The 20,752-nt window shown below is 43.0% G+C and overlaps 1 protein-coding gene and 1 long non-coding RNA gene across 15 annotated transcripts in view; one reads left to right on the top strand and one right to left on the bottom strand.

The window, feature by feature from the left end:
• Window positions 1-20,752, bottom strand: part of rims2a (regulating synaptic membrane exocytosis 2a) — a 157,004-nt gene that overhangs the window by 72,935 nt on the left and 63,317 nt on the right. For 13 of the 14 annotated variants that reach the window (XM_080307861.1, XM_080307871.1, XM_080307860.1 and 10 more), the window contains one exon: window positions 4,202-5,148. In XM_080307861.1, coding sequence (XP_080163987.1) covers window positions 4,202-5,148 — 947 coding nt within the window. Of the gene's footprint in view, window positions 1-4,201; window positions 5,149-10,060; window positions 11,089-20,752 lie in introns of those variants that run through there. The other variant, XM_080307870.1, reaches the window with a different exon arrangement.
• On the top strand, window positions 14,179-20,049 carry LOC145431782 (uncharacterized). Its single transcript, XR_013912079.1, has 2 exons — window positions 14,179-16,044; window positions 17,794-20,049. It is a non-coding gene; the product is annotated as an uncharacterized LOC145431782 (long non-coding RNA).

The raw sequence follows: 20,752 nt of genomic DNA, 5'->3' as shown, positions 1-20,752 counted from the left end.
AAGTCAGTGTAGTGTCAGTATGTATAAGTAATCAATATTAGCCAAAATCTCAAGTGTCAAACTGCTGTAAACACTGATTTTTTTTTTTTTTGTACTCTTGGTTCTATATGATATCAGTGGGAGAAGACTTTTTATTTATTATTCTTTTTGTGAATCAGAAGAAAATTCACTTAAAGGTGAAGGAACTTAAATGATTTGTTTCAGAAAGAGCACAATCTAGTCCAGTATATGACAAATAAGGATTAGTTTGGACTGTGAATCATACAAAGCTACACTGGAAGAGTCCAAGAAGAAATGATGAGAAGAAATAAGATCATAATATTCCCCCTTTAATATAGTAAAAAGAAAAAGATCTTCAATAACATTTTCCAACTTGCAATTTTGTTGTGACCAAGCTGCAAGGTCAGTTTAGGCCAAACAACACCCTTTGTATTACTATCCATCCATCATTCTAAAGAAGCACTGCAACTACTTAGTGTATGTAGTAATGTGCTGTGATAAACTATTATGGATGTCCCCAGATAGGCTTTGGCCTCCGTGGCCCTCTCGCCAACAGCTGACAATAGTAATTACCTCCTTTGCCTTTCAGCTGCTCTTCTGTCAGCAGCGTAACACCAGAGCACACTTTGCTCTCCAATGAGAGTGTAGTGTGTTTGATGTGGAGCTATAGACTGAATGAATATAGACACTATGTGGCTCATCTCAAGCTTCCATCATTTACAGTTCAACCTCCACCTATGTGTGTTCTTCTTCCTGTGGCACGCCTCCATCTTCAGGCCCCTCCCCAGCCCACTCTTAATGTTTTAGAAAAAGAATTTGAGTGAGCACCGAGACACACCCAGCCTTCTCTCCTTACTTTCCCTGAAGCTTTATTAACAGCGGCATGCCACAAATGGGCACCATTCCCCCTTTAAGGCACTGTCTGATTTTTCAGCAAGCAGGAAACTCATCACGGCCATAAATTGTGAGTATCAGCAGTCTGCGCCCGGCCCTGCCGTTTCGCTCCGACTCCGAGGCCCCGCAAAGTGCTGATTCAGGTCGAAGGCAGCGCGCAGGCAGTGGCGGAGTTCACCACCAGCAGGCTCTCCATCACTTTGACGGCTCAATAAAAACCAGTGTAAACTATTAATTGGATCATTAATTATTGATGCTGTTTTTACTACAATTCAAGAGGTGAGAGCAGAAAAGAGGCAGGTCGAAACAATGTCTATGTTTAAACATAGCCACCATGCTACAAAGGTGAAACAGTATCATGTTAAGCTACTGGTAAGCTCAAAATATTAATCAGTATCTATTCTAATAAACTAACCCTAAACTAACCCTCTTTAATATGCCCAAAAACAATGCCTTTCAGGTAGAGAAAGGATGGATTAATAAGACAATCTTTCTCAGATCTAGCATGAGGCCAAACACTACAAACCCAGTAGGGTTACCGAGCTGCAAAACCTGATCCCAAAAGCCATTAATGAGGATGTAACTTAGGTTGTCACTACACAATGTCCACCTGTCTGCTGCAGTTAGCCAGCCATCCTCTCCTTTTCTGTGTGCTGGGCACTATTATGAGACTGCATGTCAGGGGAATCAATAAAGAGGAAAACACAGGGAGAGGACCATCGCAATAAATCAGTCTCCTACGTTCACAGACACAAGCCAGGCCCATTACAGCTGGCACACCCTTTCTCTTCCAGTCTAACTCGTCCCCTTCAACCCCCAGCCCCCCTCATCCTCCTTCTTTACAGATTCCTCCTCTCCCCCTTCTAGGTACCAGAAACTGGAGAGTGTGGGATGCTCGCTACTTAGCCTGCTGTTACACACCCATCTCGTTGTCCAGTCAAGCTGAATGCACAAACCCCCAAGATGCTGACGGGAACATATGGCAAAAAAAGTTGCTTTCCGCCCTCGTTTGTCTCACGTGCAATCGAAACCACTGCTCTTCGTATTGTTGGCAGATTTCTGATGCTATTTTTTTTTTCACTTTTCACTTTTTTCACTGTGGTAAATAATCAAAGTCCTTCTTTATGCTTTTTTTTTTTTTTTTAAACAAAGCAAGAAGGAATATTTCTTCTCTCGCTCCTTTTTTAGGAGCATTAAAAACACCTGCTTGATCTGACCCAGCTGAAAAATATTTGAGGGTCACATGTGCACATCGGGGGTGGCGTTAGCTTTGAATGCACTTTCTAATTATTGCATAATTAAACTTACTACGCAAACACGTACACACTGTTTTAAAATAAATGGTTCAGTACAATTTGCTGACCCATTTATCAGACTCCCTGCATGCACCGAATCACGGCAGCCTTAGTTATGTCATAGATGAAAATAATTAATGAAACTGCCAATTAAAACTAAATAAAGCTCCACATAATCAGCTGTCTGAGTATGTTCTGTACCTAGCATAGGAAGCTATACTTATCCAGGTCAACAGTTCAACTCTTCCCTATGTTTTTTTCTCCTACGCAGCGTGACCCGCGGAGGAGGCAGGCAGACAGACGCACACAGAAACAACAGAAACTCTGACCCTCTAAACAACCTGCCTTCTCCCTATTTTTGCTCCACGGCTACCTGTAAATCTGGAAACTCCCACATCAATAATGTAGCGCCGGGTGCTCAGCTGCTCGCCTTAGAGTGGAGAACAGTTACATAACAGAGCAGGCCAACCAAATTCCACTGCTCTCCTCTGCATTAAACATTTCATCTACCATTCAGCGACAAAGGCGAGCTGTGCCACTGTACTTTTGTCCTTTCTATAGTCTAACCCCTAACACTCCTCCTCCTCCCTCTTTCCTGGTTTTACATCCCAGGAAAAGTTAAAGAAAAAAGAAAAAAGAAAAAAATCAATTCGCAATTACAACAACTGTCAACCAGGAGGAGCAGGGAGAAGCTGACGACTGCCTCTGATGTTGATTCTATGCAAAGTGGCATTTCTCTCAGTCAGTGTGTGCTTGCTTGGTGGGATGTTGTTTTTTTAATATATATATAGACTTGAAGAAATGTGAGATGCAAACATATCAGTCACAACAGACGGTAAGAAAACCACTTCAGTAAGGGATCCACATTATTATTTTAAAGTTTAAGCAGTCCTTGATTTAAGAAATAAGTAAATAAATAAAAACCAGCAGAGCTATTTTTCTTTTCTTTTTTTGCTAAACTGAACTCCTTCGCAATACCAGCAAGGTATTGTCAATGCTAACAGCGCAGATACAATTTGCTGCAGGAACACCTTTCTATATTCTAAAGTCAGCTCCCTTTGTTTCGGTTTACAGCCACAACTCCCAAAACATCTCGCTTTCTCCTCCTGCCTGTCCATTATGTAACACTGTCCATTAAAGAACACTGTCAAACAGCTGTGGCAGGACCTGGCAAATAGTGCCGTAACAGCAGCGAAAGCAGAGAGCCTTAAGATCAGCGGTGCTACGTCAGTTTCCAACTCACAGCCGCACGCACACATAAACCACCCATCCACACTGAAGCATGTCTGGCTGGCCTGTGAGCCCACAGGCCTCCTCCTCGAAGGCACCAAGAGCTGTTAGAGGAGATTCATTAACGACAAACAGAAAACACCGCAGTTCTCCGCACAGAAATAGGGCTCATCATTTTCAGTTTTTATAGGCTTTTATTGCACGTGTGCAATGGCTGGGTTGTTTTCTTGTTTGAAGATGAATGAAATGGCAGTAAAGACAGCCACTTTTAAGATGTTCAACCCCCCCCCCCCCCCCCCCCCCCCCAAAAAAAATAATACAAAACCTAAGAGCACTTATTTCTGGTTATGGAGCATTTTAAGAAGAAATTTTCTGCATTTAGATTGTTTAATGTTTTATGAGAATGTTATCTTTATTGAAAAATCTGTATAAACAGAAACATCTTTAAAGATTTTTCAGAGTGAAAATGATGAGCCTTAAAGATAAAAAATACATTTATAAACAGACACACACACACACAGAGCACATGTACACACTGCAGACTGGGGAATCTGAAAGTTATACAATATATACATCTGCATAATCAACATCACTTGAAGACAGCAGCAATGATTGAATTACAGTTCAGTGACTGCTCAATAACAGTAAAGCAGAACGGCTTTAAGACTTCACAATAACAGCACTAATATGTGTGTATTTGTATGCTGTAAAAACCTTTTGATACAGAGAACAAGAAACAGAGAGAGAGCAGACAGTGAGGCTCGTGGTGTGCTGGCTCCTACCTTTTTCACTAACTGACTCACTCTCTATCTCCACATCCTCACAGCTGGTGTACTCCGGCGTGGTGGCCAGCTCCTCCTCCGAGCTGCTCAGTGACACCTGCCTCATCTTCCCTCCCTTTTTGGTTTTGTGGGGTTTGGGGGGTGGCGGGCGCACCGACTCCGACTGGTCTGAGCTAAGAGAGTCGTTCCTCAACATGCTCTCCATTTTCTCCCTCTTGGTCTTGCGGACAGCTGAACTGGGGTCCAAGTGGTGCTGCGGCCTCCTCATCATATCCCCACCTACCCCCAGGTCTCCTCTTCGCAGGTCCCCCGACCGGTCACCCAGAACGGGACTACGGTGTGGCGTTGGGGGGCTGTGGTTTCCTCTGTGGCCTCCGAGGCCAGGACCCATTGGCCCTGGTGAGGACCGGTCAACGGAGTAGGAGCGCTGTCCCACCATAGGCGGCCGGCGCTCAGTGAGAAGCTGACGCGACAGCCGGATGGGGCTGGGCTCATCTTGCTCCGTGTAGGCCAGGGAGACGTCGCTGTGGCGACGTTCGTGCCTTAGCCGGCCCACTTCAGCGTGCATCCTCATCTGCTCCTCGTAGGGCTGCGGCTTAACAGGGTAGCGTGCCAGGTTGGGATCGCTGCGATAGCGTGCCTGGAACTCTTCCTGGCGCTGCCGCTGGAGGTCATACTCACTGGGCGGTCCATCTAGCTCCTGGTCGAGTGGGTATTCCTGTGAGTGCCAGCGACCGGGACCTCGACGGTCCCGATAGCCCATTCGCGCTGCATCCATATCTGAGTACATGTGTGGGCCCCGCGGAGCCCGCCGAGGGTCCCCCTCCCCATAGTCAGACGGTGATCTAGGCATGCCGCCGTCCGTCGGGGCATACTGTGAGTGGTCGCCCCCCTCCCTTTGGTCGTATTTTTGGTTTGGATCCCTGGATGCAGACGGGCTTCGTTTCCTGCAGATCAGAAGGAGAGGAACAAAAGAAATTATTAGCCGGTCAACTGTAGACAAGATTTTCTCTCGTTCTAATTATATGATGTCTTTTTGGGCTGAAAGGTGTTTGCATCCTGTAGCTTCACTTTACTTTGGTCTGCACTGCACAGGTCCCAGTCCTTGTGAAAAGGTAATGATAGCCTGCACTGTTTCTGTCACACACACACACACACACACACACGCACACACACACACACACACACGCACGCACGCACGCGCACACACACACACACGCACGCACGCACACACACGCACACACACACACGCACGCACGCACGCACGCGCACACACGCACGCACGCACGCGCACACACACACACGCACACACACACACACACACACACGCACACACACACACACACACGCACACACACACACACACACACACACACACACACAGAGAAGACTAAACTAAACAGCAGGATGTAGCACCAGTTCTTCCTCTCAGTCCAAGAAGCAAGAGGACACAAAATATACAATTCAAGTCATTTTACAATATGTGTTCTCAACACATGTGCTAAATGTGTGCTGAGAGTAGTGCACTGGTAAATGATTCAGTGATCCACCGGCTGTGTTTTTGTGCACATTACAATGCACATGAAGGGGTTGTAGGCAGACAATAAAAATATCTCTGTGTTCTGGTATTGATAAAAAAAGAACACAATTAAAAGCTGGAAATGTTGAAATGTTAGAAAGTACGCCCTGATTACGATCAGCAGCTTCATATTTCTAAAAATTAGGCGTCAATCGTTTTATTGTTGTCTGGTTGGAAGGAAACCATCCAGGAAGTGGATGAAAAGGATGGAGGGGGCTAACTGTGCATTAATGCATTTATTCTTTTGTTCAGAATCAATTATTCATAAGCCACTTTTCTCCTACATTTCTCCCACTTTTCCTCCAAAGTAATAATGACATTTTGGTGAGGAAAAAGCTCTGTGAAGCATCCCCTTAATTTTGTACGTGACAACTTTCCATAAATTTCAAAAGGACTCATAAATCACCGCTGCCAGCTTTGCTCACCAGCCAAGGTAAGGACTCCTCACATGTGATTGGCTGATTCACTGAAGGAAGGCTGGCCCTTCCCTATTGGATCACAGACTGTTCAGGTTAGTCAAAGCTAAAATGGATGTGCAGTACAAAAGATATAAGCATTGCGGTGAGGGACGTGTGGGCAAAGATGCTTTTTGTGGTCCCCGTGTTTGAATTTCTATGTTGTACACTGAATAATCTCACTAAAGTCAAGTGCTAGCTCTGGGGAGAGACAGCATGATGAACGAGCGTTGCGTACAGTTCATGAACTGCTGTACAGTTAAATATGGGCTCTTAGAGAGGGGCAGAAGCTGAGCAATAGTGCAGCACAAAATGTGCTTCCCAGCAACGCTGGCACATAAAAAGCAAATTTTACTTAATTGCAAAAGGGACAAAATAACAAGAACAGGTCAAAAAGAGCATTTTAACATATTTACATGCAGCATACAAACATGACTGCCCATGAATGCTAATGTTATGCCATTAATGATGCTTAGGCAACAGTTAGCTGTTCATAATGACATTATAAGGTGAGGATGTCAGTGTTGTTTTTGCAGCAAAAAGAATAAATACTCCATGCATCCATTTCAGGGTTGTGTGTGGGTGTGTGTACGTGGCAAGTTTGCAATCTGCCTGTGATTTTTGGTCTTTACACTAGACGTAAAGGAAGCATTATAGCTGGTGAAAGCTGCTGAGACTGAGATGTTCTCCGTTTCTGAGACACAAAAGATGTTAATGCCATCTTTAATAACTGTCTGCATTTTTAAAAAAATCACAAACACTTAAAAACTTAACAAACACAGACTTTTTTACTCTGAGAGCTGGTAGGTTGGTAAGAAAATGATCTGGAGCCACACTAAAACTTAATTGGTACTTCCTTTGCCTCTCCTCTCCACCGAGAATCTTGAAATAGCAGTGTTTGCATTATCTTGCTGACTAACAGCCAAACAGACAAGCATGTACGGTGGTCAGACACGTACATGTACAGAGGTCAAACACACTCAACTTGAGAAAAACAATAAAACACAACAGAAATTAGAAAAAAAAACCAAACCTCTCAGGGCCACTGTTGCAAAGCAGGCACTGATCACATACCTTCGCCAAATAAGAACGACCTAGAGGAAGAAAAACTGGCCGCTCAAGTCTCTGTGATGCTGCCAGCTCACAGGAGTGACTTCTTTCTGTTTCACATCAAAACAAATACCTTCTATCACCAGTATCATGATTCAAAGATGGAGGAAAAACACACGAGGGTTGGTACATTATTCATGAGCTGTTTTCTGGACACTAACCGAGCTGCACTTCATTCACAAATTCAAAGTGAAGCAGCAGCAGAAATTAGGGGGGAAAGGCGGCGTGACATGGAGCTGAGGAAGGCGGGGGAGTGTGTGTTTGTGAGAAATCTCTCTTTATAGCCACTCTGTAATCACTGAGGTGTGTGTTTGTGACCGCGTGTGTGTTTTTTGAGTCGACTGCTTAAGGAATGCTCTCAGGATCTCTTTGGGGCTTCAGGCCAATGTCCTCTCCGAGACTGTCTTAAAACGCTACACCCAGAAAACACACACACATACTCATAGCAGCTGCACACAGTTCGCACAACATACATTAACAAACAGCTCTTTGACGAGGTCTAACACAACTTGACACAAGCATCACAATCCTCTGCTCCCGTTTAGCCTTGTATGTCCCTCCTTTCCAAACACAGAAATGTCTGTGCTCGCAAGCAAGCCAGTAAGCCCGTTGCACTCTATCAGCGTCCGCATCATGACTCTGCTGCTGCTGCTGTTTGTGCTTAAGCAACCTTCAATATATACACAACAGAGTGGTGACGCAGGGCTATGTTTTGCACTGTGCAATATTCTCTGCTGCTTCGACAGCCTCTCTCTGCATACACCTGAGTGCTGGCATGACACACTCTGCTGATCTTGGATTTGTATTCCATCCTCAGTGACTCAGACAGAGATGAAGAAAGGAGGGGCAAAATGGGAGAAGAGGTATCGACAAGGAATGTGGAATTAGGTGGAGCAAAAGTACGCAGATGCCAAATTACAGTAACCGTGTCCTGCAGTCGGATATTGCATCTGGTATGCGCGCCGCATTAAAGCATCATGTTTGTCAGGCTCGAGCATGAAGAGGCAGGATGTGACACCGTGGGATTATGATGCTTGCCAAGTTGCACAGAAGTCTGGCTGCGGCAATGATTGAGTCACGCACGGCAACGTAAAGGCCTCCTATCACGTCCCCTTATAGCGCAAGATTCATCCGCGTTTGCGTGATGCCAGAGGAGATTGATGAGCAGTGAATCGACCTAACGGGCCAACAACAGGGAGGCACGTGCACTTTGTGCGTGCTATGTTATGGGAATAGAGGCCAGGGCTTCTATACGCTCCTGCTGTGGGAATAACAGCAGCCTTTGTTACTGCTGTTGTCCTATGCTGAGCTAACTATAGAAATCCTCTGCTCTATCGTGGAGCTACAGACAAGGACGGAGATGGCAATAAGATTCGATTCATGCAAGGTGGTGCCGGAGCTTTTCAACTAAAATATAGAAGGTTTCTGACATCCCTTTGATGTCGCGTTATTACTGCTGCCAGGACAGCCTTGTACGCCTGCAGTGCTCTAGAGGTAATTCCAGTTAATCATCTTTTTCAAGTACACTGTCCTTATCAAAAGCAGCATAATGTATCAAATCCAGGGCTCAAAAAAAAATCCCCCCCCAAAAAATCATGGGATTACACTATGGCACCGAAAGATTAAAAAGTGCGACCCACAAAAAGATTAAAAGTGACCTGACATGCTCGTCATGATAAAAACCTTTATGTGATGTTATTTTCTACAAAGCAACACACAAAAAACAACTGGTGAAATTCCCTGATTCACTGCAGGGCGTAATGAGAGGACACTGCCCTATTCTCTCTCTGCAGATCCAGTCAAAAGCATCCACAGACAGAGCTCAGTTCCCAGGCTGTAAATGGACTAAATCGTCTAACTGTGTCACTCCCTGTGTGTGTGTGTGTGTGTGTGTGTAATTTTCCCTACACCCCTATACTCTGTATGATGGATATAAATCATAAACATTTGATGTGAATTTATGATAAATCTACAACATCATCATCACATTAAGAGGCTAAGCACACACACACACACACACACACACACAGCCAGTATGCTGTCCAAATTATACACTATTGTCGACTTAAATAATAAGAGATCATGTCCTCTCATAGCTACTTTAATAAGTGTTTTGTTGTTTGTTTTTTTATCAGCAAAGAAAATAAAAAAATTTATTATTGAGGTTATTTCCACAGTATTTCCACTGAGCAAGGATTTTCTTCCCTGGATATAATTGTGCTGAGAATTTACTTCCCTTTTAAAACCGAAGAAATGCCACTGGCACAAAAATCAATAACACAGAGTCAATAAGGAAGCTTTCAGTGAGTGATGAACCCTTCACAGATGTCGCAGGATTCAGCTGCATGCGTAGGCACCCAGACACATGTACGCACTGACACACAGGCACTAATGTGCAAAAGAAACTGCAATGATGGAGTTGCTACTATGACAAGTACCCTCACCCAAGAAAAAAGTCAGCCACAAGTCCACTGTTCTACTGTAAAAAAAAAAAGAAAAAGAAAAAGAAAAGAAAAAGTAAAAGGACTGGATTACATCTGCTGTAATAACATAGGGGAAATTTAAATGTTCATACAGTTCCATGGAAAAATGCCTTCACTGCTAAATAACCTTTAAAGCTAAACCGTTTGAAAAAACAAAACAAAAAACATTTTCACACATGCTTTATCCAAACTGCTCATAACAGTCTAAATCCAGAGATATAGCCAGCCTTACTGAAAGTCACTGTTGAATCCTGGGATGTAGCTCAGTTCAAATCTCTGCCTGGCAGCTCCACGCAAACACATTCTGCACACAATCCCAGCGCGCACCCAGTCCGATCCACCCTACTACCGGAGCCTTGTTGTTTCCCAGATTCACTCTCCTCTAATACAAAAACTTGTGGTTTTCTATCTACCCACAGCAGATGATTCAGTCATGGAGCAGTGCTTTTCGGTGTGACACAGCTTCCGTTTGCTCCTGCTTCTGCTGAAGAAACATGTTAAATAAGAAAGCCAAAAGCAATCAAGGTGAAAATGCAACGCTGCCCCCGCGGGAATGGTGCCACCTCTACTTCACGTATAATGGAGAGCAGTCAAATGAGAACACATGAGCGGCGCTGCGCTGCAGAAGCCCTCCTCTCTTAGAACAAATCTGGCCCGCTAATGACAGCAAAACAACCTGGAACTGTCTCGACTGAGTAGAAAAAAAAGAGGGAAAAAAAGCAGGGGGAAAAATGAAAATAAGCTGAGTGTGCATGTGCGTTTCGAGTGAGAGCAATCAGAGGAGAGGAGGCAAGAAGAGGAAAAACACCTCTAATGATCCATTTAAAGATGCAGCATCACTCTGCCTTCCAGGACTGACTCAGTTGGTAGCCGTGAATCTGAGACGCAGCAGCATGTCCGATCCTGTCGTACAATTAAACCAGCTGAAACCACCGAAGTAAACCGGACAGTTCAGCTGAATTTCCCAATATCCCAAATGAGGGCGTACCACCCGGATGACCTGCTTTGATTCCTACGGTCTGCTGCATCTAAAGCAACCTGCCACACTGCCGGATGAGCACAGATGACACACGTTTACAGTCCTGCTGCAGAAGCTTCTGGGTGGCTGAAAGTGAGCCGGCTGAAAGTGAGCCGACGGCGATGCCGTCCAACCCAGCGGCCACTCTGTCCTCTGTCTCGGAAAGGATTTACACTCCTGGGCCTGATTACTAGCTAATGTCTATGACCAAGGACAATGAGGAGGCCTCACCTTATCTCATTCAGCCTGCAATTATATGACCAAACTGAACAAATGACATGGCTTATGCATTTTTCTTTTTTTATCCACTGGGCGGATTTTCAGGCATCAAATCAAATCTACACAGAGAGCGAGCGTGAGAGGGGGCAGAGAGGGAGATTTGGACGATAAGTCTACTCTGTGCATGTGTGCAGCTGGGTGTATTAAGACTGACTGTATCTGGGTGTTGCTAAGGTCACTCTTCTGCCATAGTACTTTTTGCATCTGTCTTCTCCATTCAGTTTTCCTCCGTCCTCACCTCCGCCCTCCTGTGCGGTGGGCTCTGAGTTTGGACCAAAGACACGCTACTACATGGTTTTTGTTATAGTTCCGGTGACAGCTGCCTGACGGGAGCAGGGAGTCAGGGAGGGCAGGCGGGAGATGGGTTGCTGACATGGTAAAGGAATAGTGGAAGTGTTTTATAAATCTGCAGTGGTTTTAAATAGAGTGTGCTGCGGATCTGCTTTCTGCCTCTCTGGGAAGTAAGTAGATGGCCTGAGACCATCTGTGATCACACAGTGAGCTCGAGCAGGACTCTGAATGCATTGAATGGACTCGTAAAAACTATACACTGTAAGCATCTTTACATTTCCCTTGTTGAAAATTAGTTTAATTCCACATACTTCAAGAAGACGAAGAAGTCAAAATAGTGCATGTCTGTGTTGGAATAATATCCTCTGTGGTGCTCTTAAGTGGTGCTCCCACTTCAGTCTTCAAGTACACCAAGGAGATTTTGTTCTATATTTTCACTCCAGCTCACCAGCTCTCCATAACACCTCACACTTGATGCTACCACTCTTCAGGTACATCTGCTTCTATTGCTTCAAGATGGCCTGTGAGTGATGTAAAATGATGAAAGCTGGACGGGTAACTAAGAGGAGAGAAAGTACTTGAGAACTGGATTATGAGCTGCCATGGAAATAAAGCCTTAGAAACCCCAAAAGCTTTTCCACCAAATCTATTTTCTTTCCATAATATGTAAAAAGCGATGATTCTTATAGATGAGCCAGTTTTGTTTTGGTGTCTGATCTTCTGTCTGGTAAGTACAATGAGTAAGTAGTGAGGAGATTATAGTTAACTGTGCTCCATAAAGTAGCAGTGATTTACTCACCTCTTTTCACTCTCTGTGTGTTTATACACCCCTCTGCATTTAATCATTACTTATTATTAATCTCTGGCTCTCTTCCACAGTGTGCCTCTTGTCCCGTCTTTCTCCCCTTTGCCCCAACTGGTCGCAGCAGATGGCCGCCCCTCCCTGACCCTGGTTCTGCTGGAGGTTTCTTCCCATTTAAAGGGAGTTTTTCCCTCCCACTGTTGCCAAGTGCTTGCTAAAAGGGGCCATCTGATTGCTGAGGTTTTCCCTGTATTGTTGTCGGGCCCTTTTTTTACAATAGAAAGTGGCTTGAGGCAACTGTTGTTGTGACTGAATTTCTTAATATTTATTTTCACAAATACACCCCATAAACACTGGGTTTATCAAAAGGAAGCATCCAATTTCAAAAGGCTATGGAGCTTGTGGTGAAATTTATACTACATGGGTAAATATATAAGTTTTACATACAAAACTTACAATGTTCACAGGAGCTCAATGTGTCCCCCTCTGGATGCATGGCTTTTTGTCCATATGATAGTCAGGCACGCCCCATACTTTTGCATGTCTGGAGTCACAGCAACCATGTGAAACTCACAAATCCTCTCTTTCTAACGTTGCATGTTTCAAGCTCTTTGATGCACCCTTAAAGTCTTGCAACTAGGATGGGAGGAAGTGTCTTGGAGTTTAAATGTGATTTGACCAAATTTTAAAAAGGTGTAAAATGCATACCGCAGCCATTTCCTGTGTCAAATCAGGCGACTGCAGTGATTCCAAGATATTTATCTGATACATGAGCATTTGTGTTGGTAACTTGGTAAACTGTTTGCCTGAGTGTCTGAGTGTAAAGACTGAATGCTATCCAATTGTAATCTGGCTAACACCCATCCATCCATTAACTTAACTGCTTATCCAGCCAGACTCACAAGGAGGGCTGGAGTCTATCTCATCTGGCATTTGGCGAAAGGCAGGGTACAGTCTGGACATTATGGCAGTCTCTCACTGGGCTAACATGGTAAAACAGGCTCAACTTTTAAATCCACCAAAGTTACCAAACATGCATGTCTTTGAAGGTTACAACACCATGTGATTGCAATCTGGCAAACAGAGGAACATACACAAGAGCATAACACTATTAAATATTAATCCTGCAAATGTTATTTTATAAACCTCTACGCTGATCAACTCGCTATACACTTATAATTTATCAGCTTTTCTGTTTTTAATAAAGGTTAGTAAATAATCAGGCACATGCACAAAGCCTAAAAGCCCAGTTTCATTCACAGAAGCAGACTGCAGCCTCCCCCTCATTTCATCTCCCTGCTCTGTGGAAAGTTTTGTGTGTAGCAGGCAGACAGAGAAGTCGAGCAGCCCCACATCTATCAGCGCAGCTGACAGTGTCTGTACATCGGTGAATGTTTTCACTAATTGGCTCCAACAACACAGACTCCATCCTCCTGTCAGCACATAGACCAAGCGGTGCCTTGTGTGTTCATGCTATGTTTATACAGAGCATGGCTGATATATCTTCTGCACTGCACAGCCCGTTAGATCTCCTTTTTAAGAAGAGGCACTGCTAGTGCTCTATGTAGGCCAAGCCCCAGCAGAATATGCCATTAAGATTAGCTACAAGTCAGGACTGCTACGCTGCTGCATATTTCTCCTCACCCTATAGAGAGAGGTTAGAGGAGCAGAACATGTGCATGTTTTTTTTTTCCTATACTGCCAAGACTAGCAACCATAAAACGTACATCACAGCTGATTTTCTTTTTTCTTTTTTAATGACCCATGTGGAGCAGTGAAACAGCCTGACAGTATGTGGGGTCAAACTTGGAGCAGTATATGAGCACTGTCTTCAATTATCCTTACTGATTTCAGCTTGACTAAACCAAAGCTGTTTAACACAGAAAACTGTTCACGGCCAAAGTGTGTGTGTGTGTGTGTGTGTGTGTGTGTGTGTGTGTGTGTGTGTGTGTGTGTGTGGAAGGGGGGGGGGGGGCTCTGGAGAGCCTGGAGGCAATCAACACCCCAACACCAGTCGGTAATTATGCTTTATTTCTGCCAAGTGCTTGAACCTACAAAAAAATGCATGTGATTGGTGTTGATCTGTGACCATGCCATACTGCTACGTCACCACATGAAGGGCATCATAATCCTATCCACCCCCTCTAAAGGAAACACATAACTGCCTGTTTGACACCATCTGGGAAATAAAAAGTGGCTTTTTGGTTTGAAGAAAAAAATGGTACTTTACTTGTTTGTGGGCCCATTTAAGCTGGGATCTTCAGAGCTGTCAGTGCATTTGAAAACACGCAAATAATGTCTGGCCTATCATGACTTACTGGGATAGTTGAGAAAAACACACCTATCCATGTTGTTTGTGGGTATATATGTATATAATAGCCACTAAAGTTTGCTTCCCACCAAAAGCTTTTTTAGATAGCACTTTAAAATCATTAGGGGAATTGCATCAGAACTCAAAAGGTGAATTTCTGTTCCTCAATGGCTTTCTTGTTTTTGTGTTTTTCTCACCATATTCTGCATTGTTTAGCATGAAACAGCAAGTCCTTAAAATTCAACATCAAAATCTTCAAAGTTAGAAAAAAAACTCTTTTCTTTTAGGACTCAGTAGAGTCATGTACCTGAAAAAAATAGTATTTCACACTCTGTCTGGTTGAAAGTTTCAAGTCTGTTGCACAACTGACTGTATCCATTACTAATGTCACAGCGTACTGACATAGCCTGCGTATGTTGTTACATCACTGTACTGTTTGCTGAAACAGACTGTATAAAAATGATGGACATACCCACATGGTCTGACATCTGAAGCTAACTGCTTTCAACCTGCATTCTTTCTAATAGTCAACAGGGGGCAACTCCTCTGGTAACATGATCCTACTTGTCACTCGAGATATGACTCGAGTGACAAACACTGTCCTAACAGGTTTACAGCATCAGTCCCTAGCCTGAAGTCCTACTGAACACAACATCAAGAGGGTTTAGTGACCATCATACAAACCTGCAGTGTCCCAAGTCTATTCTTCACATATTTAAAATGCAAAACTTGATTTTTCAAACCAGTTACAGTACCTAACAATGTCTACATCTATCTTTTACAAACAGTGTATGGCCAGGGCTTAGGCATTTTCACAAAGTGCTCTGTGTAGGGGACGTATCGAGATTTGTCTTTGTATATCGTAACCCAGCAATTTATACTGTAACAAAACGCTGGGTTGTATTTCTGCAATGGGGAAAAAAAACATTTTAAGAGCCACTTTCTCCCCCATCTCGTTCTCTTTGACACACTCGTAATTGCACACACACACACACACACACACGCACACATTTCTTCTCAGTTCTGCTAAGTATGCATTTTTCATTCCAGTGAGCGGGCTGCATTCGAAATCAAAGGCAGTGACGCTGCACGGCTGTCTGGCTGCACAGAAAGTGAGGAGGTAATGAAAAAAGCTAAGGGGTGAGTCAGAGGATGCTTTAATAATCCTTGTAACCCAAAATAACATCTCTGGGGCTGGACGGACCAATGACCCTCTTGGGAAACCGGCAGCAGTCCAGGCTGGTCTGGACTCCTCACGTCTTTCCTTCCATTACCCCCAACCTACACACACACGTATACGCCCCCACCCACACTCATCTCTCTTTTTTTCTACCAATGCTTCTCAGTCTATTATAGTCACCAGATAAGACTGCAGCAGCACAGCACGACGCGGCAGACAGCCAAGCCATCCCTGTAACAAATACAGAGCAAGACTAAGCAGTGTGGAGGGGGTGTGTGCACCGGATTTGTACAAAGTGTGGTCAAGTCAGGAAGGGGCATTAACTCTGTTCACAGGTGAGCAGGCATTTCTTTGATTACTGATGATAAATGGTGATGAGTCCAAAGCTAAATAGCTCTTTATGTTAGGTTCAAGGTTGTGTCTCCATTGTTCAACATTACACTCTGCCTCATGTAACAAATGTAGGCAGAAAATGAGTCCATCATCTTGTATTACAGGCACCACTCTGATATTTCAACAGGAAGCCTGTGGAGTCATTTGACATTCTTAAATTCCATCTAATCAGAGTCATGCTTGCTCTACTTATCTTTTTTGACAGGTTACAGCCCTTAAAAATCATAGTGCCGCTAACTATAAACGCACAAGCTAGCTGCTGAGGTCATCATCAGGTTGTTTTTTTGTAACCTTAGCTCACGTCTCCCAACAACATAACATTTTGATAATAATTAACACGGTGAGCCCGTCCATTACTCATTCATACACTTCATATTTAACAAACAAGCACACAATGGCAACTGCATCAGCAATGCTGCAGCAACACCAGCATCGTCTTCTAAAGCACCGCTGCTTCGCTTCTCTCATTAGTGTGTTAAAAGCATTAGGCTCAATCGCTCGTGTGAGTCACTGTATATGTATGAAAAGCAATATTTATTTGGTGCACTTAAAACAAATGTTCTTTCATGGTGATAGTGGCTCCGCTGTGATACTCAGCAGTTCCACTTGAACTGGCCTCTTCTGCCGTGAGAGACAGCATTGCCTATCACACAAAGTATCATTTATTTATTCAATTAATCATTTATTAATGTGTTTGTTTAAATAATAGCAAAAAGGTGGGAGGTAGTAAAAGCTTTACTCAGTGGAAAATCTGAAGCAACCAGTCAGAGAGTAGCTTCAGGTCACCTGCTTGGCAAAGAACTCCATACACATGTTTGGCTGGAGGCCGTTTTATAATACAGGAACTATATTTACAGAGAAATGAACCAAGTAAATGCGAATAGTCTTTGTAAGGAATGCACGACTAAACACTTTTTTTGGTAATATATACCTATTTCATGTTTAATGGTACTCACTGAGCTCATTTCTAGCAGTTCAGTTCAGCCTTTATCCACTATGTAAAACAAGCTGTTTAATCCCTTCTCCATTCCTTTAAACCAGCTCTATTCTGACTGGCTATCCCTAGCAAACAAACTATTTGATTGGCTGGTGGGTGGGGACGGAGCTATGAGATGACCACATAAGTGATATCCACTATCACTGATTTCATACAGGCACCTTATTACTTCAAATACTGGCCAGGTTTAATTTGAGCACCCAACAATGTACTATTATATACAGTATATGACAGAAATTAAGGATGAGCATTACAGGTTTCCTTTAAGTAGACTTTTTTTCTGGATAACTGAAAGGTGGGGGCACTCCAAGCCCCCTAATATTAACCAGCCATTGCTGACCGTAATACTGAATGCTGAAACTGCAGGTGACTCTACATAACTAGTTTGGCTGAGACAAAAGAAAGTTGATTTTAAAGCGCTGTGGGCAAACGTCCTACACACCACTGAAGCTAAACCTCCACACTGCCTGACCTTAGCTGGAGTTTTTCAAATAGCAACAACAAAAGCTACCTGCACTGTAATGTTTAGACTATTACTAGAAAACTGTGTGTGTGTCTGTGTATGTTTGAGTAACAGGAAGACAACTTTTTTCTAACAAGAAATGAGGACACGTTGAAGTTTAAATCTTATAATATATGAGAGCACTCACTGTATTTCTTTCTTAATTCTCTTTTACCTCCTACACACTTGCAGCTTGGAGGTGGTTTATCACAAACTGAGGCCTGAATGGGAACAGACTGCCATGGAAAGGCGGCATAAGTGCTCTCCAATTACATCCACAGGGAAGGGAAGCCACTGCAACTGAGTTACCCCGATGCATCTCTGTGGCAGGGCCTCGGGCATAATCAAATCAACCTGTGTGCTACTGGCAGTGTTGTTCACTGGTTGTCCAGCTTAGAAAATGAAACTGACTGCAAGCTGACTGAGATCGACACACAAAGACTTTGCATCCAAGAGCCTATCTAGAGTGAGACCCTGCATACGCAAAGTGAATACGTTTTAAACGGTCCATCTGTAATTGGTTTCATTTCAAAAAAAGGATTTTGTTGTAATAAAATTAAACTAAACACAGCAGCAGAGAGTAAAAGACTTTTATTTGAGACAGCATGCTTAGACATGCTGCACCTCAGGGTTTGGGCTACTATGTGCCAAGGGCGAGGCATACAGAGCTACAGGAGTGCAGACGGCCAAAATAATGGGAGACGTGTACCAAAGTTTTTACTTGAGGACAATCTTGACAAGACACAAATGAACAACTACAGGCCGATCTCAAATCTCCCGTTTTTAAGTAAGATCATTGAAAAAGCAGTTTCTCAACAGCTCAGTTACTTCTTAAAACAGAATAATTGCTACGATGCCTTCCAGTCAGGTTTTAGACAGAACCACAGCACTGAAACCGCTCTGACCAAAGTGTTCAATGACATATGTCTGAATACAGACAGTGGAAAAATGTCAGTCTTAGTTTTACTGGATCTCAGTGCAGCATTTGATACAGTTGACCACAACATATTACTCAAACGACTGGAGAACTGGACAGGTCTTTCAGGAACTGTACTAAACTGGTTCAAAACATACGTAGAAAACAGGAAATACTTTGTATCAATAGGTAACTTCACATCTGAGCAGACAAGTATCACATGTGGAGTTCCCCAAGGTTCCATCTTGGGACCCCTTCTGTTTAACATCTACATGCTCCCACTGGCACAGATTATAAACAACAACAAAATAAACTATCACAGCTATGCAGATGACACACAAATATATATCACAATGTCACCAGGAGACCGAGGCCCTGTACAGGCTCTTGGTAAATGCATTGAGGAAATCAATGACTGGTTGTGCCACAATTTTCTCCAGCTAAACAAAAACAAAACTGAGGTAATAGTCTTTGGCGCCAAAGAAAAACGATTACAGGTCACCAGAGAACTTCAATCTATACATCTAAAAACCACAAACCAGGCGAGAAATTTGGGTGTAGTGATGGATGCAGACCTAAACTTAGAGAAACACATTAAGACAATAACAAAGTCAGCTTACTATCACCTCAAGAATATTTCAAGGATAAAAGATCTGATGTCTCAACAGGACCTGGAAAAACTAGTCCATGCATTCATCTTTAGTAGGCTTGATTACTGTAACAGCATCTTTACAGGTCTACCTAAAAAATCAGTCAGACAACTACAGCTCATTCAGAACTCTGCTGCTCGAGTCCTCACTAAGACCAAAAAAGTGGACCACATCAGTCCAGCTCTGAGGTCCTTACACTGGCTGCCTGTCCGTCAGAGGATAGACTTTAAAGTTCTGATGCTGGCCTATAAAGCTCTGAATGGTTTAGGACCAAAATACATCAATGACCTCCTGACCCAGTATGAAACATCCAGATCCCTCAGGTCATCTGGATCCGGTCTTTTATCAGTTCCCAGAGTCAGAACCAGACACGGAGAAGCTGCATTCAGCTTTTATGCTCCTTATATCTGGAACAAACTCCCAGAAAGCCTCAGATCAGCTGAAACACTCAGTTTATTTAAATCCAGGTTGAAGACTCACCTGTTCTCAGCTGCATTTGAATAAAGCACCAAATCCACACTTTAAGCTTAAATTTCAAAACTTACATTTAACTACTGATTTTATCTACTGTTCTGATTTTATCTGTTTTGATTTTATATACTGTTTTGTTTGTTTGTTAATTGTTAAGCTTAAATTTCAAAACTTACATTAACTGATGATTTTATCTACTGTTCTGATTTTATCTGTTTTGATTTTATATACTGTTGTTTGTTTGTTTGTTTGTTTGTTAATTAGTTAGTTAGTTTATTTGCTTGTTTTAATCAATTTTAAATCATGCTTTTTATTTGTTTTTGTTTTTAATGTCTCTGTAAAGCACTTTGAATCACCTTGTTGTTGAATTGTGCTATACAAATAAACTTGCCTTGCCTTGCCTTGCCTTGAGCTACCACATTACACAACCTTATTCTCAATGCTGATCGTGGATCAGTTTGCAAAGCATTTTGAAACACTTCTCCTCAGTGAAAATGCTCCATTTCAACATAGTTTTAAAATGAAAAAAAAAATTGCTGTTCCCACCCATCTCTTCCATTTCCAGGCTCAAACACGCCGGCTGCTGGAAGGCTTGCCTGGAGGCTGTCTGTAAGTTGTGCATAATGTGGTGAAGTTGCTTCCCGACCTCCTCCCTAAAATATTTTTTTTCTTGTCTGACAGCTGTCACACACACACGATCACAAAAACCCATTCAAAGGTGGAAATGCTGCGAAAGCAAACAAGGAAAACAGACGAGGAAGATATTTTTCTATAAAAAAAACAGATTTTAATTAGTTTTAATACATTACGTAATTTCAGATAGGAAAATTTTTCACTATTTAATTAAACGTTCACATGCGTTCATTAGTGGTACACTGCTGCTTCATTTCCCGGAATGAATGTAATTGTTCTCATAACACGAGACACATGCAGATACCAGGAGATTAGTGACAGCCAGGTAAGCTAAGTAACAACTTTTTTAACAACCATTGCCACAGGAGACGGAATTGAAAACCGACTAAATGCCCACTCGGATACAAAAATAAAGCTGACTTTTTCCAACACAGCTGGAGTTCCGGAGTTTTCACCATTAAAAAAAGAAAAGGGAAAAAAA

The sequence above is a fragment of the Astatotilapia calliptera genome, chromosome 11 (genome assembly GCF_964374335.1).
Source record: "Astatotilapia calliptera chromosome 11, fAstCal68.1, whole genome shotgun sequence".
NCBI lineage: Eukaryota > Metazoa > Chordata > Actinopteri > Cichliformes > Cichlidae > Astatotilapia > Astatotilapia calliptera.
This window is presented reverse-complemented; position numbering and strand designations above follow the sequence as displayed.